The sequence below is a fragment of the Ranitomeya variabilis genome, chromosome 5 (genome assembly GCF_051348905.1).
Source record: "Ranitomeya variabilis isolate aRanVar5 chromosome 5, aRanVar5.hap1, whole genome shotgun sequence".
Lineage (NCBI taxonomy): Eukaryota > Metazoa > Chordata > Amphibia > Anura > Dendrobatidae > Ranitomeya > Ranitomeya variabilis.
This window is the reverse complement of record NC_135236.1, coordinates 173,026,213-173,053,511: the sequence shown is the minus strand read 5'-3', so window position 1 is coordinate 173,053,511 and position 27,299 is coordinate 173,026,213. Positions and strand designations below refer to the sequence as shown.

At 42.7% G+C, this 27,299-nt stretch overlaps 1 protein-coding gene across 2 annotated transcripts in view; it reads left to right on the top strand.

Moving 5' to 3' along the window:
- ARPIN (actin related protein 2/3 complex inhibitor) overlaps positions 1–19,741 on the top strand; it is a 67,790-nt gene extending 48,049 nt beyond the window's left edge. For both annotated transcript variants that reach the window (XM_077263517.1, XM_077263516.1), the window contains exons 3-6: positions 12,448–12,580; positions 15,769–15,975; positions 16,225–16,391; positions 19,022–19,741. In XM_077263517.1, the coding sequence (XP_077119632.1) occupies positions 12,469–12,580; positions 15,769–15,975; positions 16,225–16,391; positions 19,022–19,030 (495 nt within the window). In that variant the 5' untranslated portion in view covers positions 12,448–12,468 and the 3' untranslated portion in view covers positions 19,031–19,741. The remainder of the gene's footprint in view (positions 1–12,447; positions 12,581–15,768; positions 15,976–16,224; positions 16,392–19,021) is intronic.
- The last annotated feature ends 7,558 nt before the right edge of the window (positions 19,742–27,299 follow it).

Here is a 27,299-nt window from a genome sequence, read left to right as displayed (position 1 = left end):
CTGCCCCATTGTGAGGTGCGGGGAAGTGCGGGGAGGTGGGGGCGGACTTCCGGCCGCGCATGCGCGGTCGGAAAAAGCGGACCGTCGGGAGCAAAAAACGTTACATGTAACGTTTTTTTCTTCCGACGGTCCGCTACCACACGCCCAAGCGTCGCAAAACGGACGCGACGTTTGGCAATGCGTCGCAAATGCGTCGCTAATGTTAGTCTATGACGAAAAAACGTATCCAGGAAGAACTTTTGCTGGATGCGTATTTTCGGCAAAACGACGCATTTGCGACGTATTGCAGTTAACGCTAGTGTGAAAGTAGCCTAAGCCCTTTAGGACTGATGGTCTGGAGAGTCCAGATCCACCTAGTCTCTATCTGAGCTAGACGTTTACTGAGATTACCCCCTCTGATGTTAATATTCAGGAGATCAATACCCCGGACTTTAAGTCCGGAGGCATTACAATAGTGGAATTCCCTAAAATGCCGTGGTATTGTCTTAAGGGTGGATGTGTCCATGCAGGTGGCGGCCGCCAAAATCCCAAGAACGTGTTCTCTAATACGTACCTTGAGCTGACGTGTCGTCAGCCCAATATAAATAAGCCCACATGGGCACGTGGCGTAATAAACTACGTACCTAGAGACACACGATATATTATGTTTGATTTTAAATATCTTAGAGCCCTCTGAATCAGCAAACGAGGTACATTTCTCAACATTAGGGCAGGCTACACACCTCCCGCAAGGAACACATCCACCCCTTGGGCGCATAGAATCCAAAAATGTAGGAACCGGTTTATTCACGTAAGACCGAAAGGACGAATTTGGTCTTTTACAGACTGACATCTTTAGGAAATTGACAGCTACCAACACTCTGCTGCATGCCTCTTCCTGCCACCCGCGCCATACGATCAACGCTGTCCCTGTGGGTCAATTTCTCCGCCTTCGTCGCATTTGTTCCACTGATGTGGACTTTGAGGCGAGGGCGGAGGAGTTGAAATCGCGTTTTCTCGCTAGGGGATATAGCCGCCGTAGTGTCAAGCATGCATACCATCGTGCTAAACACTCCTTGCGTAATAACCTTTTATACAATCGTACATATAGACAGCCTAAAAGTGACAGCAAGGTTAGGTTTGTTACATCATATAGCCCCCAACACGCGAAGATACGTATGGCGCTGAGCAATGCGTGGCCCATCTTAAAAGTTGATCCCATTATTGGTAAGTTTTTGCCAGATGGTCCCGCAATTTCGTTTCGGCGGGCAAAAAATCTTCGGGATTGCCTTACGCAAAGTCATTACGTGAATAAACCGGTTCCTACATTTTTGGATTCTATGCGCCCAAGGGGTGGATGTGTTCCTTGCGGGAGGTGTAGCCTGCCCTAATGTTGAGAAATGTACCTCGTTTGCTGATTCAGAGGGCTCTAAGATATTTAAAATCAAACATAATATATCGTGTGTCTCTAGGTACGTAGTTTATTACGCCACGTGCCCATGTGGGCTTATTTATATTGGGCTGACGACACGTCAGCTCAAGGTACGTATTAGAGAACACGTTCTTGGGATTTTGGCGGCCGCCACCTGCACGGACACATCCACCCTTAAGACAATACCACGGCATTTTAGGGAATTCCACCATTGTAATGCCTCCGGACTTAAAGTCCGGGGTATTGATCTCCTGAATATTAACATCAGAGGGGGTAATCTCAGTAAACGTCTAGCTCAGATAGAGACTACGTGGATCTGGACTCTCCAGACCATCAGTCCTAAAGGGCTTAACGAGAATATCTCCTTTGTTCCCTATCTGTGATTAATTCTCCTGTGCATCTTTTTCACACGCACTTCATTTGTTGGTTTTTGTTTTTGTTTTTAATTATTTTATATTTGTGTTTACATTTAGAGATTATATTGTCTAGAGGATGTATCCGCACGATAGAGGTTGGTTCGTGACATCATGGACATGCTGGCGTGTTGCATTTTCCTATATGGAGCTCATCATGAAAATCTTCAACTGCTCTATGGACTTATGTGCCACATATTTGTTTGGACTGTAATTTATTTATGTATTTAAAGTCCACATTTGTATGTTACTATTATATATTTATATATACATTTGTTTTATACTATGATGTCTACCATACCATTTGGTTCCTGTCTCTGCTTGCGGTATTCGTCGTTCTGTGTTTGCTTCCTGCTCAGTTCATGTTTTAGATGTGGCTGTATTTGCCCTTTCCTTTTCCCAAATCCAATATGGCCGCGGCCATCTGGCGCATGCGCAGTGCGGCCTGTTGTGCGGCTCAGCGTTCCCATGGCGATTCGGTGAGGATCACGTGGGGCCCCACGTGTTTCCTCCCGGCTGGCGATGTGGACGCTGGGTGTATCTGCACCTGCGGTGGGCGGCGCGTCATATTACGCACAATACCGGATATTTCCGGTTTGATTTGTATAAATGAACGACTGTATGTGCATCTTCCACGCCCCCTGAGGAAGGAGCGTTAAGCTCCGAAACGTACGTCGGGTGTGCTCGGAGCGTTCGGCTGTCATCTGCATCAGGTAGTCACACATGCTATACACTTGTTGTGCAATGTTATGTTATTATGTGCGCTGCCTGGGGCATTGATTGTTCATAATATTTATTATGGCCCCAAATTATGTGTACTATACTTATTGCAGTATACTGGTGCCGTGGCAGCTATTCTGCTCTGAGCCTGTGGGCACTTTGACTGACATGTAGTGCGTGGTTGTTTTCCCCTGTTGCCCATTTCCCTGTTTCAGCCTTTTTATGTGTGTACTTTTGTACTAATAAAGCTACTTTTATGGGAAGTTTTGACTGCTAGTGCGGTTTGTTTTTTACCATATGGTTGGCAGTTTTTTCCTGACTAATGTCTGGATACACATGCATTGAGGTACCTTTATGATTGTTTATAACTATATGTGGGTAACTCTGCATGATTATGTATTTAACAATCTCTTTGTACACCTAAATACCCAGTAGAGCTGCAATCAGCAGAAACACCTGCCCTAGATTACAACCCCAAGACCACTGCACTACCACTAACAACCACCGGAGGGAGCCCAAGAGCAGAATTCACAACAGCAACCACCTGGTTGACTCTTGACAACTAGAGATGGAAGAGAGAGGGGCTTTTATATAATAAAATGCTACATAGCTAGCTACAGTGGCTTGCAAAGTTATTCACCCCCCCTTTGCTTTTGACTTATATTGTTACATTACAAATATTTTTGTAACCCAATTTGTGTGTGATGCATGAGAACTAAATAGTCTAAGTTAGTGAAGTGAGAAAAATATTATAGGGATAAATTTAAATTTATGGGATCAAATGACTGAAAAATTGGTATGTGCATATGGATTCACCACTTTTGCTATGAAGCCCCTAAAATTTTCTGGTGCAAACAATTACCTTCCTAAGTCACATGCTTAGTGAAAAGAAGTCTACCTGTGTGCAGTCTGTCACATGGTCTGTCAGTATATACACACATTGTTTGAAAAGCTACACAGACTGCAACACCATTAACCCCTTTACCCCCAAGGGTGGTTTGCACGTTAATGACCGGGCCAATTTTTACAATTCTGACCACTGTCCCTTTATGAGGTTATAACTCTGGCATGCTTCAACGGATCCCGGTGATTCTGACATTGTTTTCTCGTGACATATTGTACTTCATGATAGTGGTAAAATTTCTTTGATATTACCTGCGTTTATTTGTGAAAACGGAAATTTGGCGAAAATTTTGCAATTTTCCAACTTTTAATTTTTATGCAATTAAATCACAGAGATATGTCACACAAAATACTTAATAAGTAACATTTCCCACATGTCTACTTTACATCAGCACAATTTTGGAACCAACATTTTTTTCTGTTAGGAAGTTATAAGGGTTAAAAGTTGTCCAGCAATTTCTCATTTTTACAACACCATTTTTTTTTAGGGACCACATCTCATTTGAAGTCATTTCGAGGGGTCTATATGATAGAAAATAACCAAGTGTGACATCATTCTAAAAACTGCACCCCTCAAGGTGCTCAAAAACCACATTCAAGAAGTTTATTAATCCTTCAGGTGTTTCACAGGAATTTTTGGAATGTTTAAATAAAAATGAACATTTAACTTTTTTTCACTAAAAATTTACTTCAGCTCCAATTTGTTTTATTTTACCAAGGGTAACAGGAGGAAATGGACCCCAAAAGTTGTTGTACAATTTGTCCTGAGTACGCTGATACCCCATATGTGGGGGTAAACCACTGTTTGGGTGCAAGGGAAAAATCGGAAGGGAAGGAGCGCAGTTTGACTTTTCAATGCAAAATTGACAGGAATTGAGATGGGACGCCATGTTGCGTTTGGAGAGCCACTGATGTGCCTTAACATTGAAACCCCCCCCAAAGTGACACCATTTTGGAAAGTATACCCCCTAAGGAACTTATCTAGATGTGTGGTGACTGGTGAGCACTTTGATCCACCAAGTGCTTCACAGAAGTTTGTAATGTAGAGCAGTAAAAATAAAAAATAAATTTTTTCCCACAAAAATTATTTTTTAGCCCCCAGTTTTGTATTTTCCCAAGGGTAACAGGAGAAATTGGACCCCAAAAGTTGTTGTCCAATTTGTCCCGAGTACGCTGATACCAATATGTGGGGGGGAACTACCGTTTGGGCACATGGCAGAGCTTGGAAGGGAAGGAGCGCCATTTGGATTGCAGACTTAGATGGATTGGTCTGCAGGCATCACATTACATTTGCAGAGCCCCTGATGTATCTAAACAGTAGAAACCCCCCACAAGTGACCCCATATTGGAAACTAGACCCCCCAAGGAACTTAACTAGATGTGTTGTGAGAACTTTGAACCCCCAAGTGCTTCACTAGTTTATAACGCAGAGCCGTGAAAATAAAAAATCCTTTTTTTTTTTCCACAAAAATTATTTTTTAGCCCCCAGCTTTGTATTTTCCCAAGGGTAACAGGAGAAATTGGACTCCAAAAGTTGTTGTCCAATGTGTCCTGAGTACGCTGATACCCCATATGTTGGGGTGAACCTCTGTTTGGGCACACGGGAGAGCTCGGAAGGGAAGGAGCACTGTTTTACTTTTTCAACGCAGAATTGGCTGGAATTGAGATCGGCGCCATGTCGCTTTTGGAGAGCCGCTGATGTGCCTAAACAGTGGAAACCCCCCAATTATAAATGAAACCCTAATCCAAACACATCCCTAACCCTAATCTCAATGGTAACCCTAACCACACCCCTAACCCTGACACACTACTAACCCTAATCCCAACCCTATTCCCAACCATAAATGTAATCCAAACCCTAACCCTAACTTTAGCCCCAACCCTAACCCTAACGGGAAAATGGAAATAAATACATTTTTTTAATTTTTCCCTAACTAAGGGGGTGATGAAGGGGGGTTTGATTTACTTTTATAGCAGGTTTTTTAGCGGATTTTTATGATTGGCAGCCGTCACACACTAAAAGATGCTTTTTATTGCAAAAAATATTTTTTGCGTTACCACATTTTGAGAGCTATAATTTTTCCATATTTGAGTCCACAGAGTCATTTGAGGTCTTGTTTTTTGTGGGACGAGTTGACGTTTTTATTGGTAACATTTTCGGGCACGCGACATTTCTTAATCGCTTTTTATTCCGATTTTTGTGAGGCAGAATTACCAAAAACCAGCTATTCATGAATTTCTTTTTGGGGGGGGGCGTTTATACCGTTCCGCGTTTGGAAAAATGGATAAAGCGGTTTTATTCTTCGGGTCAGTACGATTACAGTGATACCTCATTTATATCATTTTTTTGTGTTTTGGCGCTTTGATACGATAAAAACTTTTATAGAAAGAATAATTATTTTTGCATCGCTTTATTCTGAGGACTATAACTTTTTAATTTTTTCGCTGATGATGCTGTATGGCGGCTAGTTTTTTGCGGGACAAGATGACGTTTTTAGCGGTACCATGGTTATTTATATCCGTCTTTTGATTGCGTGTTATTCCACTTTTTTTTCGGCGGTATGATAATAAAGCGTTGTTTTTTGCCTTGTTTTTTTTGTTTTGTTTTTTTAACGGTGTTCACTGAAGGGGTTAACTAGTGGGACAGTTACTAGTGGGACAGTTTTATAGGTCGGGTCGTTACGGATGCGGCGATACTAAATATGTGTACTTTTATTATTATTTTTTTTTTATTTAGATAAAGAAATGTATTTATTGGAACAATATTTTTTTTTTAATTATTATTTATTTAGGATTTTTTTTTCTCCACACATGTAATTTTTTTTTTCTTTTTTACTTTGCCCCGGGGGGACATCACAGTAAAGTGACAGATCGCTGATCTGACACTTTGCTGTGCACTGTGTCAGATCAGCGATCTGACATGCACAGCAGGGAGGCTTCCCGGCGCCTGTTCTGAGCAGGCGCTGGTAAGCCACCTCCCTGCAGGACCCGGATGCAGCCCCGTGGCCATTTTGGATCCGGGCCTGCAGGGAGGAGGAGGTAAGAGACCCTCGCAGCAACGCGATCACATCGCGTTGCTCCGAGGGTCTCAGGGAAGCACGCAGGGAGCCCCCTCCCTGCGCGATGCTTCCCTATACTGCCGGAACACTGCGATCATGTTTGATCGCAGTGTGCCGGGGGTTTATGTGCCGGGGGCGGTCCGTGACCGCTCTTGGCACATAGTGCCGGATGTCAGCTGCGATAGTCAGCTGACACCCGGCCGCGCTCCCCCCGTGAGCGCGGCCGATCGCTCTGGACGTACTATTCCGTCCTTGGGAAGTAGGGCCCACCCCACATGGACGGAATAGTACGTCCAATGGTAGAAAGGGGTTAAGCAAGAGGCACCACTAACCAAACAACACCATGAAGACCAAGGAGCTCTCTAAACAAGTCAGGGACAAAGTTGTTGAGAAGTATGGGTTAGGTTATGAAAAAAATATATCCTAAATTCTTATGATCCCCAGGAGCAACATCAAATCCATTATCAAATGGAAAGAACAAGGTACCACAACAGACCTGCCAAGAGAGCACTGCCCACCAAAACGATCAGCCCGGGCAAGGAGGGCATTAGTCAAAGAGGCAGCACAGAGAGCAAAGGTAAACCTGAAGGAGCTGCAGAGTTCCCAATCAGAGACTGGAGTATCTGTCCATACGACCACATAAGCTGTACATTCCATATAGGTGGCCTTTACAAAAGAGTGGGCGTAAAAAAACCTTTATTTATACACAAAAATTGTAAGGCACGTTCAGGCCCCTTTCACACATCAGTTTTTTGCCGTCAGTCGCAATCCATCGAATTTTGGAAAAAAAAAACGGATCCGGCGACTGATGCCGCCAGATCTGTGTTTTTCTCATAGACTTGTATTAGCGACGGATGGCCTCACCTTTCATCCGTCATTCGCCGGATCTGTCGAAAATAGTTTGTCCGGTGGCCGGAGACGACGGACAAAGTAACGTTTTTTGTCTCCGTCAAAAAATCGGACAGATCCGTTTGCTTAAATGGAAGCCGTTTTTTTGAACTGCGCATGCTCTGATTAATTAGGATACAATTGGCCAGCCCCCAGTTAGGAAAGGTATATAAAGCCTGCCAGGTAGTGCTTCACTTATCCATGTACCAGCCAGCAAGCAAGACACAGAGCTAAAACCTGCCAGCCAGTCACAGAGCCTACCAGGCCAGTCAGCCACAGAGCCTACCAGGCCAGCCAGCAACAGAGCCTACCAGGCCAGCCACAGCCTACCAGGCCAGCCGGTCTCAATGTCTTCTTCTGGGAGCCCTCCCTTGCATCGTCAGCGCTGTGAGGTAAATATATATATTTTTTTTTCTTTTTGGTGATGTTCACCTAACAATATGCATTAATTATTGTTTAACAGGAAGCTGCTGCATCAGAGGTGCTTCCAGAAGGAGACAGACGGGGTGGAGAAATACCCGGAGCGGGCACGCGTGTACTAAGTTTCTTACATGCATCGCAGAATCAGATCATCACAGACATCACAGTACACACAATACAAAAAACAGATCATCACAGACATCACAGTACACACAACACATAAGCCTACATCCAAGCACATATATGGTTTTTTTGGGGTTTTTTTTTTAGTCTTCCGATTCTGGGACTCGCCGTAGAGGTCCTTAAAGCGCCTTCCAGGGTCGTCAGCGTGAGCGTCGGGGCGGTCGCCACCAAGTAAGTACCTTTTTTATTTGTTTTTTTGTATGTTTCCACTTCATGTTGATGATTTGAGTCTAATGTTTTTATTTTTTGTCTTTTTTAACAGACTTCACAGCGTGCTCTGGACGGTGAGGAGGCCGGTCTAGATATTGACCTCCTCATCGATCTAGTCCGAGAGTGGGAGACGCTGTGTAACATGGGGGACCGCCACCACGTTGATCTTGGTGTAACCCGACAGCTCTGGGAGGAAGTATGTCACGAAATTGTGGACAATTGGGAGCACCTTGAGGTTCGGGCTCAGAATCAAGCGCGTAAGTATTCACAGTTCAGTAACTTATGTTGCTGGATGTAATGTGTTGTATACCCACCCCATCTACTGAAAAATGTTTACGTCTCACCTTTTTTTTTTTTGTTTCAGCCAGGGCCAAGCAATAACAATATATTAATAAAATTTTTATTTCTTTGTTCCGCAGCACTCGGGAGCCTGCAGAGTTGATCCCTTCTGAAGTGATCCCTCAGGAGTCCACCACAGGGGATCACTTCGACAGACCCGACCCATCAGCACCTTCCCTCACATCTAGTCCCTCGGTCCCATCCACCAGCGCTGGAGCATCGTGGAAGACTTTGTTACATGAAGATGCTGGTGAGGATGTAGAACTTTACCCCACCCCTCTGACACTGCTGCCACCTATACAACACCTGTGGGTTCCGGGCGGCCGCGCCAGAGGGGTCAGGAAAAGAGCTATACGTTCGTGTTCTTGCATCTAAATGCAGCCTTCCAGAACTGTCTCAGACTGTTGTCTAAGCAAATCACTGCTGGATACAACCTAATGAACAACAGATTGCTTGAGTTGCACACTCGTCTGGATAGGGTGCAATTAGATGCAAGTAAATCGCCAAATCACTCCTTTTTCCAGGCAGTACTCGAGCGCATAGACAAGCTATCTCCTGATTAGCAGATGCATGTAATGCAAGCCTGACAGTTTGCCCTAGCGCAGATTAGCTCCCAAGCCCCTCCACCCGCGCCCCGGTAGTTCCTCCCGCACCTGTCCCTCCTCCCCCTCTTATACAATGCCAGCTTCCTGCCCCATACCAGTTCCCAACCACATCATCTGTGCCTCCACTTCGTGGCCAACCTGTACTCCCTGCCCACTACCACAAGTCTCCTTCCACACCCATCATGCCCCAAACACAACCCTCTTCTCCACCCACCACCTCTTCTGCCTCCCAATCCCTCCACTCCACCCCTCAAACCTTACCAAATCCCATCCCTGGTCCCGTTTTTTTTCCACTAATCCTCTTGCTTTCTCCACCCCTTTATTGTTTCCGATCCACACCACCACAATCCTCTCTCCACACTCCCACTGTCGAAGTGGTCCGATCTGTCAGCCCCTCCAGTACTATCTCCACCCCACTCTACATGAATTTATAAATGTTTAAATAAATGTGTAAATAATATATATATTTTTTTATAAAAAGCTTTGTCTTTCAATTATTTTATTATAAGGTAAAATACTTTGGGTAAAACAAGGTCCAAGACAAAGCTATCAAACTATCTCATCCTGCCAATCTACTCTTCCTTGAGGTAAAATAAAGTACTCTGCAAATTTGTCCCTCATTCTTGAAACTGCCACAGGACTTCGAAAAGTAATATTATGATAATCATTCAAGGTGGTTTCAACAAAGTTGTGATCCATGGCAATCTGTTCCTTGCATATTATGAAATTGTGCAGCTCAACACACGCTTTCATCACCTCATCCACAGTGTCAGTCTTCAGGTTTATAGCGGTCAACAGAACACGCCATTTGGATGTTAGAATGCCAAAAGCGCACTCCACTATTCCTCGCCCTCGTGTTAAGCGGTAATTGAAAACTCTTTTTGTTGGCGTCAATCCACTACTTGCATATGGCTTAAGCAGGTGTTCGGAGAGTTGGAACACTTAATCTCCAACACATACAAATGGCATTGGTGGCCCAGAGGTTTCAGGCAGTGGTCTTGGTGGTGGAAATTGGAAGGTGTTTCCATATAAATGAGGCCCCATTGCAGACACTTTAAAAACTCGAGAGTCATTGCAGCGGCCATAGGCCCCAATATCGACCGCTATAGACTTGTATTGGGCATCTGCAATGGCCATGAGCACAATGGAGAAATGTTTCTTGTAGTTGAAATATTCAGATCCAGATGCAGCAGGTTTGACAATACGAATATTTTTCCATCCACTGCACCCAAGTAGTTGGGAAACTGACAAATTTTGGGGAATTTCTTTGCACTGTCCAGCCAACTCTCCATTGTGGGATGTGGGATAAATTCTTCATGTAAACAGTTCCACAATGCGCGGCAGGAGTGTTTAACAATCCCTGATATGGTGGAAATCCTGAGTCTGAATTGAAAATTGAGTGAAGAAAGGGATTCGCCAGTTGCAAGGAATTTGTTAAAAAAAAAGGAAAGGCAATAATTAATACAAACTACCAGCAACAACATTACAGTTATAAGTCAGCTTTAAGGAGGAGATACAATAAAAATGGCTTAGCGTAGAGTCAGCATCAGACGCTCCGCTGGTGAAACTGAGAAGCGGCATTATGTGTCATTTCTCCGGATGATGTGTCCAATACGTTCCACCAAAAAAAATCGATGTTCTCCACTTTCATCCGAACGTAGTTACCAAACTTCTCGGGGTTTCCTCGCAACTCCATATGCAATGTAGAATACACCCCACGTGTCATTCTCTGTGCAGTAATTGGGTGGATCCAAAACAGACGCATGATGCGCCGTCTTTCTCGCTCCTTTTCCAGAACAATCGCTTCCAAATGATTCGCCTTAAAAGTGAAATTCACATAAATCTTCACAATGTTTGCCATCACGCCTTCCATTTTTGCCACTTGCTCTACAACCTGTTAAAGATGGGCTGTAGAAACACTGTATTTCATTAGCCAATAACGTTTGGGAGCCTCCCACGGGCGTTTTTAAAAAACGGATCCGTCGTAAAAGGGATAAAAAGAAAAAACAGATGAAAAACTGATGCGACTGAATTGTTTTTTCGCTAGTCAGAGCCGGCAAAAAAATGGATCCGTTGCATCAGTTTTTCACAATCTACAACTGATCCATCGAGCCAACGGATTGTGACTGACGGCAAAAAACTGATGTGTGAAAGGGGCCTTAGAGTTTACCAAAAGACGTGGCGGACTCCCCAAATGTATAGAGGAAGGTTCTGATGAGACCAAAATTTAAGTTTTTGGCCACCACGGTAAATGCTATGTCTGGTGCCAAACTAACCCTGCTCGTCACACCAAGAACACCATCCTCACAGTGAAACATGGTGGTGACAGCATGATGCTGTGTGAATTTTTTTCGGCAGCAGGGACAGGAAAATGGTCATGAGTCGAGAGAAGATGGATGGTCCGAAATACAGGGATATTGTTTTGCCAAACCTGTTTTAGTCTGTTAGTGATTTGAGACGGGACAGAGGTTCACAATTCAACAATACAATGACCCAAAGCATACTGCTAAAGGAATGCTCAAGTGGTTTAAAAGGAAATGTGAAAATGTCTTGTAGTGGCCCAGCCAAAGCCCAGACCTTAATCCAATTGAGAATCTGTGGTCAGACTTGAAGATTGATGTTCACCAGAGGAAACCATCTTAACTTGAAGGAGCTGGAGTGGTTTTGCCTTGAGGAATGGGCACAAATTTCAGTGGCAAGATGTGGAAAGCTCAGAGACTTATCCAAAGCAACTTGCAATTGTTATTGCTTCAAAATGAGGCTCTATAAAGTGCTCAGGTTAGGGGCGTGAATAGTTATGCACACTGAAGTTTTCAGTTATTTTGTCCTATTTGTTGTTTGCCTCGCAATAAAAAGAAAACCAAATGTTCACAGTTATAGGCATGTTCTCTACATGAACTGATGCAAACACTCAAATAACAGTAAAATTCCCGGTTGGGTGGTAGCAAAACACGTAAAATGCCAAGGGGGTTGAGTACGTTCGCAAGTCACTGTATGTAAAAAGTTATATAGAAAGTTATATGTTCAGCAAAATGGTGCCATGGAAATCCTGCAGCCCTTGGTACCTCTACACCAAGATAATATATTATGGCTACAGAAATGCAACGTTTGATCAAGGAAGCCAAATTGTCCTTAAGTCATTTTGTTCCCGATACGGTTTTTAGCCCCGTGTTTTGTGTTTTTTTTTTTTTATGACCGTCCTTCTTATCTTCTGGTGTACTGATAATGTGTACAAAACTGAAAAGCGTATGTCGGCGCTATATAAATAAAAAGATTATTATTATTATTACTACTAGGAACGCTGGTACATTCTCTACATGAGACCAAGCACCATACATCGGAGGAAGTTTGACAGTAAAGGGAATGAAATTGAGCCTAACTTTGGTGATACAAAGAAGGTTAACACTGGCCACCTCATGTCTTCTTACAGTACGTATTACACACAAATATTAATTGTAGCGCTATAGAGTAATAGTATACATTGTCACTATAAAAATATTTTCACTAACACATACCTAGTATTCATTCTGCAAAGAAGGCATAAAGGAAATGCAGTCACTAAGATAACTTAACCCCCTTTAGCCTCCAAGCTAGCTGTTTTAACCTTAATGACCGGGCCAATTTTTACAATTCTGACCACTGTCCTTTTATGTGGTTATAACTCTGGAACGCTTCAACGGATCCCGCTGATTCTGAGATAGTTTTTTTTTTTTGTTTGTTTGACATACTGGACTTCATGATAGTGTTAAAATATGTTCAATATGACTTACGTTTATTTGTGAAAAAAATCCTAAATTTGTCGAAAATTTTTAAACTTTTAATTTTCATGCCCTTAACCCTATAATGACTTCATTAAAACAGCTGCCGCTATGGGTACATATTCCCTCATTGCCATTTTAAAACTGTGATCAGGAATTCGGCTCTTCGCTCCCCAGAGTCAGAAAGTCTCCGGGGTCTTCGCTACCGGGGGTAGTTGAGACCCAAAAACATGATCTGGGCTGGATTTTCCAGTGTCATGTGATCGCCATTATTCAGTGAAACAGCCGGCACACTTTTTTGTCATCACTTTTATTCAATTATTTCTCTCTTCTGACATGATATACATGTCAGAGGAGAGAGAAAGGATGCCTCCAAAGATCCCCCGGTACCTTCGCCATCCCCCGGTCCCTCATGATCTGTCTCCCGCCCCCCGTCGTCATCTTCCTGGGGGGGAAAAAAAAATGGTGGGCACATGCGCAGTACGCCAGCCGAGATCTGCCAACAGTACCTGGCAACAATAGGAAATTTTTCTTATTGGTTCCTTTCCTTTTGATCACTGTGATAGGGTTTATCACAGTGATCAAAATAAAAAAATTGTAAATCAAACTCCCCTTTAGTTTGATAAAAATAATAAAATAATTGAATTTTTTTTCCATTCATTGCAGTTAGGTTTAGGATTGGGGTTATGTTAGGGTAAGGGGTGTGTTAGGGTTGTTGTTTTTTTTTTTTTCAAAAGTAAAAATAAAACGATATGCAGGCTAGTTTTCAGCGCTTGCTAATCGAGTTTGCATCAGGTGCTTGAGTATGCACGGACTATCGCAGATCCCCGCAAGTTTTTTTTTGGGGTGTCTAACAGCTGTGAAACATACAGGGCAGGGACTCGAGCAATGTCACTCAAGCACCCGCAATATTCGATGCAAATCTGAGCACCCGATGCAAACTGGAAGAGGTTTCCAACATGGTGTCACTTGTGGGCAGTTTCCACTGTTTAGGGACATCAGGGGCTCTCCAAATGTGACATGGCGTCCGCTAATTATTCCAGCAAATTTTACATTCAAAAAGTCAAACTGTGCTCCTTCCCTTCCAAGCCCTGCCGTGCACCCAAACAGTAGATTTCCCCCACATATGGTGTATCGGCAAGCTCAGGAGAAAATGGACCACGACATTTGTTGTGCAATTTCTTCTGTTTCCAAAATTGTGCGGATGTAAAGTAGACATGCGGGAAATATTATTTATGAACTAGTTTGTGTGACATGACTCTCTGATTTAAGGGCATAAAAATTAAAAGTTTGAAAATTGCAAAATGTTCAAAATTTGACAAATTTCTAATATTTTTCACAAATAAACACAAGTCATATCAAAGTAATGATACCACTATCATGAATTACAATATGTCTCGAAAAAAAAATCTCAGAATCAGTGGGATATGTTAAAGAGTTCCAGAGGTATAACCATATAAAGTGACAGTGGTCAGAATTGTAAAAATTGGCCTGGTCATTAAGGTCAAAATTGTCTCGGTCACTAAGGGGTTAAAGATCCCTATGTACACAAATTTACATTAGCCATTAAGGCTACTTTCACACATCAGTTTTTTGCCATCAGGTATAATCCGGCAAAATTTTTTTTTTAAAAAACGGATCTGGTGCAAATTATGAAAAGCTGATGCGCCGGATCCGTTTTGTTTGCTGGATCCGTTTTTGTTTACTGGGCATAGAGTTTGGACTTCCTTTTCGAGAGAGAGAGAGAAAAAATAATTTTTGACGGATCTGGCAAAAAATGGATGAAACGTGTGGCCATCAGGCGCAATTCGGCGCTAATACAACTCTATGAGAAAAAACTGATCCTTTTTTTTTTAAATTCACCTGACGGCAAAAACCTGATGTGTGAAAGTAGCCTAAGGGTATGTGCACACCCAGGATTTCTTGCAGAAATTTCCTGACAAAAAACGGACATTTCTGCCAGAAATCCTCATGCGTTTTTTACGCTGTTTTTGCGCGGGTTTTTTGGCATTTTTTTCCGGAGCTTTCCCAATGCATTAAATAGCGGGAAAAACGCGAAAAATCCGGAAAATTAATGAATATGCTCCTTTTTTTTACCGCAATTCATTTTTTTCTGCGAATCATGTGCACAAAAATTGCGGAATGCATTCTAAATGATAGGATGCATATGTATGCGTTTTTTATGCGTTTTTATCGCGAAAAAAACGCGAAAAATCCTGAACGTGTGCACATATCCTTACACTGTAATATCTAGGTCAGTGGACAACCCCTTTTTATATCCTATAGTCCCCCATTTGAAATAAAAATAACCATACACAGGACTCACTTGTGCGCTCCAGCCCATAAGTGGACACATTAAAAAGCACAGCTATTAATGCAGATTTTCTAGATTTAATTTTTTTCTGTGGGAAAAAACACTGCAAAAACGTGTGAGCATATCCTAATGCTTTAGCTTGCTGTGAACGGGTCAGATTTGGCCAGTAGATGAGTGCTGGGGTCAGTGATCCGTTTAGGGATCTTATATCTGTCTGAATGACGAGATTTGACAATTGTTTAACCCCTTCAGCCTTTTTCACAACAGATTGGAAAATTGCCACCCAGCACATTACAATTTTAGGCATCTAACATTTTGTAGAATATGTACCTTATATAAATTCCGAATTGTGGCCATAAAACAAACCAAAGCGGAGGCTACAATATGTGCAGAGCTCGTGTGCGTCACTTAGGTCTGTGTCTACATGAACAGATAATTACAACATATTAGAACCGTAGAGACCAGAAATCTCCATGATCTAAGTCCTCTACAGTACTGAATTGGTGTCACAATTGTTCCATTAATAACGATATTTTCTGTACTAGAGGTGGAAGCAAAAGGGGAGACCGACAGACTCCAAACAGAGGAGCTGAACCGTCTCATTAACAAGGAGGAGCTGCTGAAAATCAGCCGGAGGTTTACCCCCAAAGACAGCGTTGCATTTTGGCTGCCAGAAGCCGAAATGGAGAAGACCGAACTGGAGTTTGGTGACCAGCTGCGAGTGAAAACCCTGGGAGACGGACCATTTATATGTAAGGTCATTGCCCTCATAATAGAAGCGCTTCCCTAACCACCGTGTGATTTAGCAAGTTTCACATTATAAAATATGATGGCTTCGATAAGAGTAGTCAGATTTTCTATCAATGTTTAGGCTGTGTCAGATCCATGCTGTATTGGCAGATTATTCACACTTTGTTCTTGTATTAATGGCAGGGTTTCGCCTCCCTTTTGCATCAATATTGCCAAAGCCGACCTTAAGTAATGTATTTTCTCTCTTTTAGTTTCCTTGGCAAAAATTGACATTGGGACAGTGACAAAATGTAATTTTGCTGGGGACGCTCAGACTGGAGCTTCATGGACAGACAACATTATGGCCAATAAATCTCGCAGTGCTGAGCCCGCAGCGGAGTCTCGTGGCCAAGGTGATGGAGCTGAAGATGATGAATGGGTATGAAAAGTAAAAGAACTGTCCAATAACCAATCTACTTTTAGAGGGATAGGCCACTTTCTACATGAAAATGTATATAACCAACTCGTAGTATGTTGTATGTATGCATCCTGAAGCCACAGAGCTCTGACTTACCGCTGTATGGCATGGTAGCATGGCTCCTGGATATGGAACCCGCTGGAACATGGCAGTGTTTTTTTGAGTGAAATAAGAAGCTTTCATGGATACAAGAAGTAAAAAAAATATGTGCATGAGGATTCGGATTCCGTTAAAGGCAGTGTTCAAACCTGATAATATTATATATATACATACATACATACATAATTTTCTGGATTAAACCACCATTGCTAATGTGAGGGCAGTGGAACGTGTCTAACGAGGATATCCATCCTCAGACTCTGATATATCAATTACACAACAGCTGTCGGAGAGCCACCATGGCCTCACTGTGACACACAGTGTAGTGGTATCACTATGTGCTTTTTTTATTCAATGGTTAACTCTATAAGTATATTTTAGCACCAGGGATGTGGAGTCAGTAAGCCAAACCTCCGACTCCTCAACTTCCCTGACTCCGACTCCACACCACTGCCCCCTACTGAGCATGTACATAAAGTGCAGCACAGATTCATCTCAACTGAAAACCAAGATGCTTAGATCAGGAACAGAACAGAAATTTATAGGACATTTCATAACTTTCCAAAATTATTCTGAAAACATTTACAGCACATCCTGCATTTACAGTAACAAACAGGCTATCCCTGCATGTGATGTGGCTGTCGAACAGCCGTGAGACATGCAGCCTTGGGGACTCGTGCATAGTATTCGAGCGCCCTGAAGTCACCCTGTTAGCACCTGAGCATGCTCGGATAACACCTTGTTCTAGCACGCTTGCTCATCACTGCTCCAATGCACAACGCCTTAATGTATCGGACCCTTGGCCATGTGACCCCTTCTGACACAACCACTATGACATGTAAGGTACATGACCTTTAACCTACCTATCAACGACAATGCAAGCCAACGCTGGTATACTAAACACAAGCTAGCTTTTTTAAATTCCGTTTTTGTCAATTTCCTATTTTTAGTTTTAACTTTGAATTCTTCTATATTTTCTTTCACCATTAAGTGGCAAATGTTGTAGCATCTTCCATCTAGCACGTATCTTTCAGCTTAATACTACCTGCCATTTATTATTATTGTGGGTGGACTAATACTGTATATGAAGAAGATCGGTGGCACATATACCATAGCTAGTGTGACAAAGATTGCTGAATGCCGTATTTATTAGGCTACTTTCACACTAGCGTCGGGAACAACCCGTCGCTGTGCGTCGGGCCGACGTTCCCGACGCTAGCGTGGTCTCCGCCGCACAACGGGGGCAGCGGATGCATATTTCCCACGCATCCGCTGCCCCATTGTGATGTGCGGGGAAGTGCGGGGAGGTGGGGGCGGAGTTCCGACTGCGCATGCGCGGTCGGAAAAAGCGGACCGTCGGGAGCAAAAAACGTTACATGTAGCGTTTTTTTCTCCCGACGGTCCGCTACCATACGCCCAAGCGTCGCAAAACGGATTCACCGTTTGGAAATGCGTCGCAAATGCGTCGCTAATGTTACTCTATGACGAAACAACGTATCCAGCAAAAACTTTTGCTGGATGCGGCGTTTCGCAAAAACGACGCATTTGCGACGTATTGCAGTTAACGCTAGTGTGAAAGTAGCCTATCACACACAGAATATTTATGGTATTAGTAAGGGTGAAAAAAGGAACATATTCAGAAAACAGTGACAATATTCATGACACCTCTTATGTTAATGCAGTTTTCCATTATGTTAATGGGAACAAGTAATCTGAAACTGGCCTATTGTGTAAATCGGCTTTTTAAAAAACTAACAATTCTTTTTCCTATGTCACAATCTGTATTAAAAATAAACATAAATGGTGCAGTTTGAACACTTACCAATGAAGATATTCTGAACTTTGACTTCTTATTTTAGAAAATCCATATGTACATTATCAGCCATAGACAGACTTGCACCCTATATTTTGTATTGAAGCATCTAATGAGCATGTACAAAAGTCATTGTGAAAGGAGGGGGCGCAGTGACATCACCTATTGTGTTTGGTGGATCTCATGTAATCAGCCGTGTACACGGTGGATCCCATGTAATCAGCTGTGTACAGAAGTGTCGGCTGTCTTTGGAATCCTGCCTCTGATGATAATGAGCCTACTGAAAACGTCCTGAAAGGACAGGAAGCGTGAGTCTAAAAATGCCCCAGTGGCCAATGTGTAAACTGCAATATTACTAGTTTTGTTTTTAACACACCATGATATGGAGAATAAACAAAACAAAATAAAACCTTGTCAGAATTAAAAAAAAAAAAAAAAAAAAACCATGTAAAACATAAACCTGATTTTAAACAATAGCTCATTTTCTGATAACACATTCCCTTTAAGTGGTTGTCTCATCCAATCGCCTCAGGTTCTGCCACCCGCAAACAAATGATTTTTGCATGGGGACGCCATGGCGGCTATTCAGATGAGTCCACCAGCTTGGTGGCATGAGAACATATGTCTTATTGATGGGATGACGCCTCTAATACCTATTGTCTGTTTGGATATTTTACAGGATAATTGAAGTACCTGCTGCTGGTTGAGTACAGCTCCAAAATATGAGCCAGCTCCCAGGCTGAACACGTTGGGCAACCTTTCATTGAGGAGTTCTTTCCTTACTACCATTTGTAACCTTTCTGAATCCCACGTGTAGCCTGGCCTGCCATATTGCTACTGGCACGACGGCTGCGGTCACTCCCTGCACCAATCTTCAGTGTTTGCCAGTATATACCCCATATACTCCTTTGTGTGTTTTGTATGTAAATACATATCATTTCATTCAGACTTATGTGCCAATCACAGGGTCCTAGACTATGACTATGTCCGTGCAGTGCAGGACCGTGTGCCCAGGCGGTTCCTCCATGTCCTTGGCAATTACATTAGAGCTGCACTCCTTTGCATTATTGCTCCAGCTAGAAGTGCCAGTCTTTCATGGAATAGATCTTTCCTTTTACTAGGAGGCATTTTTGGTAGCATACTGGCGCTGCATTGCCCTGCCCAGTGTATAAGGGTGGCACTGTTATAGATTTTCATATATATGATGTTTTACTTGTAGTTAATCTACCTTGTAATACGGAACATTTCAGCTTTGGGAAATGTATCATTTGTATTCTAAATTTTGGATTTTTTTAATTTCACGGTTCTGGAAAACAAAAAAACGTCTGCACTAAAATGTACGCGAGTGATGATAATCTGTAATATTTTTATGCAAGGTGAATAAATCATTTGTATACTTCATGGTGTCATTATTCAGAGATTACAGCTTGCTGCAGCATAAATCCTGCGGTAATCTCATGGTAATGCTTTTTGCCTTGATTTCTCTTACATAGGTCCTAATTCATCTGTGTTTTTGCCAGATTTCTGTTATAATTTACTTTGAAAAGTTGCAAAAGTTTTGCTCAATTCGAAGCTGTTCATGCCAGTCCGTCCAGATTCACCAAAGTGGGCAGAGCATGGACTGGCATGGCAAAGCACGGCAAAAAAAATATTTAAAAACTACGCCACAAAACTTATGCCAGAAATATACACCAGACCCTGAGTAGAGTAACATTCCTGGTGATACGCACCAACGATAAAATGCACCTAATGAGTTAGGCGTATTTTACTCCATCACACCCATCATTACGACTGGAATACAGAATTCAAGTCTTCGTGAATGTTAAAGGGGTTATCTGGGACTAAGATTTAGGGATTATCCTTAGAATAGGTCATAAATGTCTGATCAGCGGGGGTGTTGGCTGTTCCCGGTATCGGCGGCCCGAACTGCTCAGTTGCGCAACCCCCGTCAACTGTGTAGTGGCTGCAGCCGGGTATTACACATCCGCCAACCTATTCAAATCAGTAGGGGGCGGACATGCAGTACCTGGTTGCGGCCACTATTCCATCCATGAAGCTATGCTGTGCAACTGAGCAGTTCTGGCCAACTTTGGGAGCAACTGATCGGCGGAGGTGCCGCATGTCACTCCCCTATTGTTCAGACATTAATGACCTTTTGTAAGGATAGGCTGTCAGTGTTAAAGTCCCAGATAGCACCTTTAAAAGAACCCTTTTTAAAAGAGGATATCCCTTACTGGACAACATGAAAAATAGAAAAATAACCGATTTACCCACAAATAAATGGTTTGTATTTATCCAGAATGTACGGAGCTCCTATGCAGCAGGCAATTTCCAATTGTAAAACCCACACATGCTCCAGCATGTACGTCCTTAACCCTTTCAAAACCTGGCTATATTTTTTTCCACTTTGCGCTTTCATTTTTTTTCCTCCACTTCTCTCAAGAGCCGTAACTTTTATTTTTCCCTCATCATAGTCGTCCATCAAAAAGCAAGCTTACGTACGAGTTGTAGTTTTGAATGGCATTGTTCATTTTACCATACAAATGTCCTGGAAGAAAAACAAGAAACAAATTCCTAGTGGGGCAAAATAGTGAAAAACGTCCGTTCCGCTATTTTTCTCAAGTTTTGTTTTCACGCCGTTCGGCGTGTAGTAACAATGACCAGACAATTGGATTCTCCAGTTCAGTACGATTATGGTGATTCAAACATTTTTATATATACAGTGGATATGGAAAGTATTCAGACCCCTTTAAATTTTTCACTCTGCTTCATTGCAGCCATTTGGTAAATTCAAAAAAGTTAATTTTTTTCTCATTAATGTACACTCTGCACCCAATCTTGACTGGAAAAAACAAATGTAGACATTTTTGCAACTTTAATAAAAAAGAAAAACTGAAATATCACATGGTCATAAGTATTCAGACTCTTTGCTCAGACACTCATATTTAAGTCACATGCTGTCCATTTCCTTGTGATCCTCCTTGAGATGGTTCTACTCCTTCACTGGAGTCCAGCTGTGTTTAATTAAACTGATGACTTGATTTGGAAAGGCACACACCTGTCTCTATTAGAGCTCACAGTGCATGTCAGACCAAAGGAGAATCATGAGGTCAAAGGAAATGGCCAGAGAGCTCAGAGACAGAATTTTTGCAAATGTATTAAAAAAAGAAAAACTGAAATATCACATGGTCATAAGTATTCAAACCTTTTGCTCAGTATTGAGTAGAAGCACCCTTTTGAGCTAGTACAGCCATGAGTCTTCTTGGGAATGATGCAACAAGTTTTTCACACCTGGATTTTGGGATCCTCTGCCATTCTTCCTTGCAGATCGTCTCCAGTTCCGGCAGGTTGAATGGTGATCGTTGGTGGACAGCCATTTTCAGGTCTCTCCAGAGATGCTCTATAGGGTTTAGGTCAGGCCTCTGTCTGGGCCAGTCAAGAATGGTCACAGAGTTGTTCTGAAGCCACTCCTTTGTTATTTTAGCTGTGTGCTTAGGTTCATTATCTTGTTGGAAGGTGAACCTTCGGCCAAGTCTGAGGTCCAGAGCACTCTGGAAGAGGTTTTCATCCAGGATATCTCTGCACTTGGCTGCATTCATGTTTCCTTCAATGGCAACCAGTCGTCCTGTCCCTGCAGCTGAAAAATACCCCCATAGCATGATGCTGCCACTTTCATGTTTCACTGTTGGGATTGTATTGGGCAGATGATGAGCAGTGCCTGTTCTTCTCCACACATACCGCTTAGAATTATCACCGAAAAGGTCCATCTTCGTCTCATCAGACCAGAGAATCTTATTTCTCATAGTCTGGGAGTCCTTCATGTGTTTTTTTAGCAAACTCTATGCGGGCTTTCATGTCTTGCAGTGAGGAGAGGCTTCCGTCGGGCCACTCTGCCATAAAGGCCCGACTGGTGGAGGGCTGCAGTGATAGTTGACTTTGTGGAACTTTCTCCCATTGCCCTACTGCATCTCTGGAGCTCATCCACAGTGATCTTGGGGTTTTTCTTTACCTCTCTCACCAAGACTCTTCTCCCACGATTGCTCAGTTTTCTTTTTGTTTTTGAAAAGGTTTGATTTATCAGAGGACTAAGATGGAAGCATTGGGGTCTTTCAACAGGTCCCCAACTGCCACGGTAACCTATTGGTCCCCATAATTGTGTCGTAATATGTCAATGGAACACATGCAACCAGCAAACAAATCATTTAAATGCTGGTATTTGGCATAGGATAAAATACTCAGACTGCCGTGGGGGAGGTGACATGAAACACAGACTTTTGGTTAGTGGCTTTCGGATGTTTAAGTTAGAGACCAGAACACCTTGTGGTTTTATACTTCAGAAGAGAAGTTCCACTAAATAATGTGCGTGTGTTGTCATACATCAACTGAAGGAAACTTGTAACAACACGTGAGCATTAGGGCAGGTTAGGTTTTCTTATGTAGGAAGATGGTATATGACAAATATTTCTGGGTTTAATATACACACCCCTCAATATCGAAATTACAACACCAAGAAGAAAAAGTCTTGTAATTATGGAAATCACTGGATGGACAGACATGTGAATGGTATGCAAATAGTGAAAAAATAGAAACCACATTTTTGAAACATCTTGATTTATTCAGTATGGATTTTAAGCACCATGTGCAGAAATACACTCTTACACACCTTGGCATGTTATCAATGAGGTTTCTTGTGTTGTCTGCAGAGTGTTCTGCCACGCTGAATGCACTTGGGCTCAAAAGTCATCAAGATCCGCCACCTGCAGCTCCCTTTGCAATTGTCAACCAATGATGTCCCAGATGTAAGCGATAGGAGAACAGTCCGGAGATGCTGCAGGCCATGATGCATGTTTAGGCCATGCAGGCTGCTCACAGTAGCACCAGCAAGATGCAGCCTGGTGTTGTTATATTGAAAAACAGGACGGATTGATAGAAATGGCCATAGTGTGCTTTTCATGAAGAAAACGCATGAAAAGCTATGCGTGTGTGTGTGTGTGTATATATATATATATTTATATTTATAGCGTCTTTTTGCATACTTAAAAATTTTGGCAAACATGGCTAGTGTAAAACAAATATTTCTTTAGAAGATCAAGTGCTGCTGGAAGGACTCACTAGTGTGAACAGTCCTCTATACTAAAGTGATGTTCAACTACTGGACTTAAACTCAAGACCCAAACAACATAAAAACTTTGTACTCGCCTCGCACAGTGGTCACTGATTGGCTGCAGTTGTCACGTGACATAATGTCACATCCTCCAGGAACAGCAGTGCCAACGTCATTGGAACGGCACTGCTGCAACAAGTGAGTGTACAGTATTTATTCTCTACTACATGGTGACCCGATTCTAACTCATCGGGTATTCTAGAATATGTATGTACGTCGCGCTTAGCACAGCCACGTAGTATATAACACAGACAGCCGCGTAGTATATAACACAGGCAGCCACGTAGTATATAGCAGCTACATAGTAAATAGCACAGCTCACGTAACACAGACAGCTACGTCGTATATAGCAGCCATGTAGTATGTAACAGCCCACGCAGTATATAGCACAGGCCACATAATATATAGCACAGCCCACGCAGTATATCACACAGCCCAGATAGTATATAGCAGCCAGGCAGTATATAACACAGCCCACGTAATATATAGCACAGCCCATGTAGTATATAGCACAGCCCACGTAGCATATAACAGGCCACGCAGTATATAACACAGGCCACGCAGTATATAACAGCCCACATAGTATATAACAGCCCACATAGTATATAACAGCCCACGCAGTATATAACAGCCCACTCAGTATATAACAGCCCACGCAGTATATAACAGCCCACGCAGTATATAACAGCCCACGCAGTATATAACAGTGTGGGCACCATATCCCTGTTAAAAAATAATTAAAATAAAAAATAGTTATATATTCCCCCTCCGGCGTCCAACGAAGCTGTCCCGATGCTGCCGCCAGCTTCCGTTGCCAGTGATGCATTGAGAAATTACCCAGATGACTTAGCGGTCTCGCGAGACCGCTAAGTCATTGGGTAATTTCGCAGTGCATCACTGGGAACGGAAGCTGGCGGCAGCATCGCTCGCATGGGTGGACGGCGGAATGTGAGAATAGCACAATTTTTTTTTTTTATTATTTTTAACATATCTTTTTACTATTGATGCTGCATAGGCAGCATCAATAGTAAAAAGTTGGTCCGGAATGGGGCGACACTGGCGCTGACTGGAGGAGAGTAGGGAGGGGCCAATTCACGGCCGGACTAAGCCTGTCGCTGATTGGTCGCAGCCAGCGACGCAGGATTTCCGTTACAGACAGATGACACCATAATGTGTTAAGCAGTTGCAGTGCAGTAGTGGACAACCCCTTTCAATTGTGTGAAGGAATACTTAGGGCTTATTAAAATGTTTTTGCAAATTGGTCCAAGGACGGACTAATGCACGGTTTGGCCACGGCTCTCCCGACCCGAGCATCACAATCTCATAGACCTATATGAAGCTGTCACACTTGGATCATAAGACCTGTGGCCAGTGCGTGCATTATGGTGTCTATGGGATATTTTATCATTCATTTTCAGTGTGTCATCTTAAGGCTGTGTTCACATGTTCAGTATTTTACCTCAGTATTTGTAAGCCAAAATCACGAATGGAACAGAGGAAAAGTATAATAGAAACACGTCACCATTTCTGTATTTTTCACCTACTCCTTGGTTTGGCTTACAAATACATGGCCTGAGGCTACATTCACACATCCATGTCTATTTTTATATCTGTGTAAAATGACCGTTTTTGTTTTTTTTGTGTTATTGCCCGTATTTTTCATTCACTTTCTGCTCAGCTTTTTTTATAACCTTGAGAAGGCAGACTGTCTGATCTTTTATTTGACTGGTGACTTCTCATTGTATCAGATTAAAATGAATGAAACATACAGAGAACACTGAGTACAAAGTGCTAGTGCTTCTCACTAAATTAGAATATCAACAAAAAGTTCATTTATTTCAGTTTTTCAATACAAAAAGTGAAGCTCATATATTATATAGAGTCATTACAGTGTGATCTATTACAAGTGTTTATTTCTCTTAGGCCGGGGTCACACTTGCGAGTTCAATGCGAGAAACTCGCGTCAATTCCTTGCACTGCCGCCGGTACTCGGGACTGGAGTGTTCAGCTGCATAGAAATACATACAGCCGCAAACTCCAGTCCCAAGTGCCGGTGGCAGTGCAGGGAATTGACGCGAGTTTCTCACATTGAATTTGCAAGTGTGACCCCGGCCTTAATGTTGATTATGGCTTACAGCCAATGAAAACCCCAAAGCCATTATATCAGTAAATTAGAATAATTAGCAAAAAACACCTGCAAAGGCTTCCTAAGCATTTAAAAAGGTGACTTAGTTTGTTTCAGTAGGCTCCACAATGATTGGGAAGACTGCTGACTTTACAGATGTCCAGAAGGCAGTCATTTTCACACTCCACAAGGAGGGTAAGCCACAAAAGGTCATTGCTAAAGAAGTTATCTGTTCACAGAGTGCTGTATCCAAGCATATTAATGGAAAGTTGAGTGTATGGAAAAAGTGCACAAGCAATCATGATAACTGCAGCCTTGAAAGGATTGTTAAGAAAAGGCCATTTAAAAATTTTGGGGAGATTCACAAGGAGTGGACTGCTGCTGGAGTCATTGCTTCAAGAGCCGCCACATACAGACGTATCCAGGACATGGTCTGCAAGTGTCGCATTCCTTGTGTCAAACCACTCATAACCAATAGACAATCTGGGCCAAGGAGAAAAAGGAACTGGACTGTTGCTCAGTGGTCCAAGGTGTTGTTTTCAGATGAAAGTCTTAGTTACTCACCGGTTAACGGTGTTTTTCAGAGTCCATGACAGCACTACGGAGAGAGGGGATCCGCCCTTCAGGAACAGGAAACCTACAGATACATAAGGGCGGCACCTCTCCCACGCATCAGTTGGTTTACAGAGCACAAGAGGACCACCAAGGTTAATAGCATACATAATAAACCATGATACAATATCTAACTATTCACTACCCGTGAATTATATAAATAAAGGAAGAGGTGTACACCCAGAACTTAAGAAGACGGGAGGGTATGTACAGGTGCTGTCATGGACTCCGAAAAACACCGTTAACCGGTGAGTAACTAAGACTTTATCGGTCGTCCATGACAGCACTACGGAGAGAATTACAGAGAGTAACTAACTAGGGAGGGACTACAGCTTGCAGCACCCTTACACCAAAAGAGAGGTCAGAAGAGGCACCCAAGTTCAATCTATAATGGTTATAGAATGTGTGTGGGGAAGACCAAGTAGCAGCCTTACAAATTTGGTCGATCGACACCTCCAATCTTTCCGCCCACGAAGCCGCCATAGCTCTAGTGGAATGCGCTTTCAGACCTTCAGGCGCCGGCTTGCCCTTTGAGATGTATGCCAGCGAGATAGCCTCCCTGATCCATCTAGCTAAAGTAGATTTTGATGCCCTGTGACCCTTCCTACTACCCTGATAGGACACGAATAGGGCGTTATCTATCTTCCAGGGATCAGTTACTGCCAGATATTCCAGGATACATCTTTTTACATCTAAAGTGTGTAGCTTCCTTTCCTTATCGTTAGTAGGATTGGGGAGGAAAGATGGAAGAACTATTTCCTGTGTTCTGTGGAACCTGGACACTACTTTAGGAAGATATGTTGGATCAGGGGATAGTATCACTCTATCATCCCTAAGCTGCATGTAAGGGGGAACCCTGGATAATGCTTGGATGTCGCCTATCCTACGCGCCGATGTTAGGGCCACCAGGAAGGCTACTTTAAGGGATACATTTTTAATAGAGGCTGATGCAATTGGCTCAAATGGGGCCTCTGTCATGGCCGAGAGGACTAGGTTCAGGTCCCATGGCATGACCCTATTCTTCACCATTGGCCTAGACCGTTTTGTCGCTCTGAT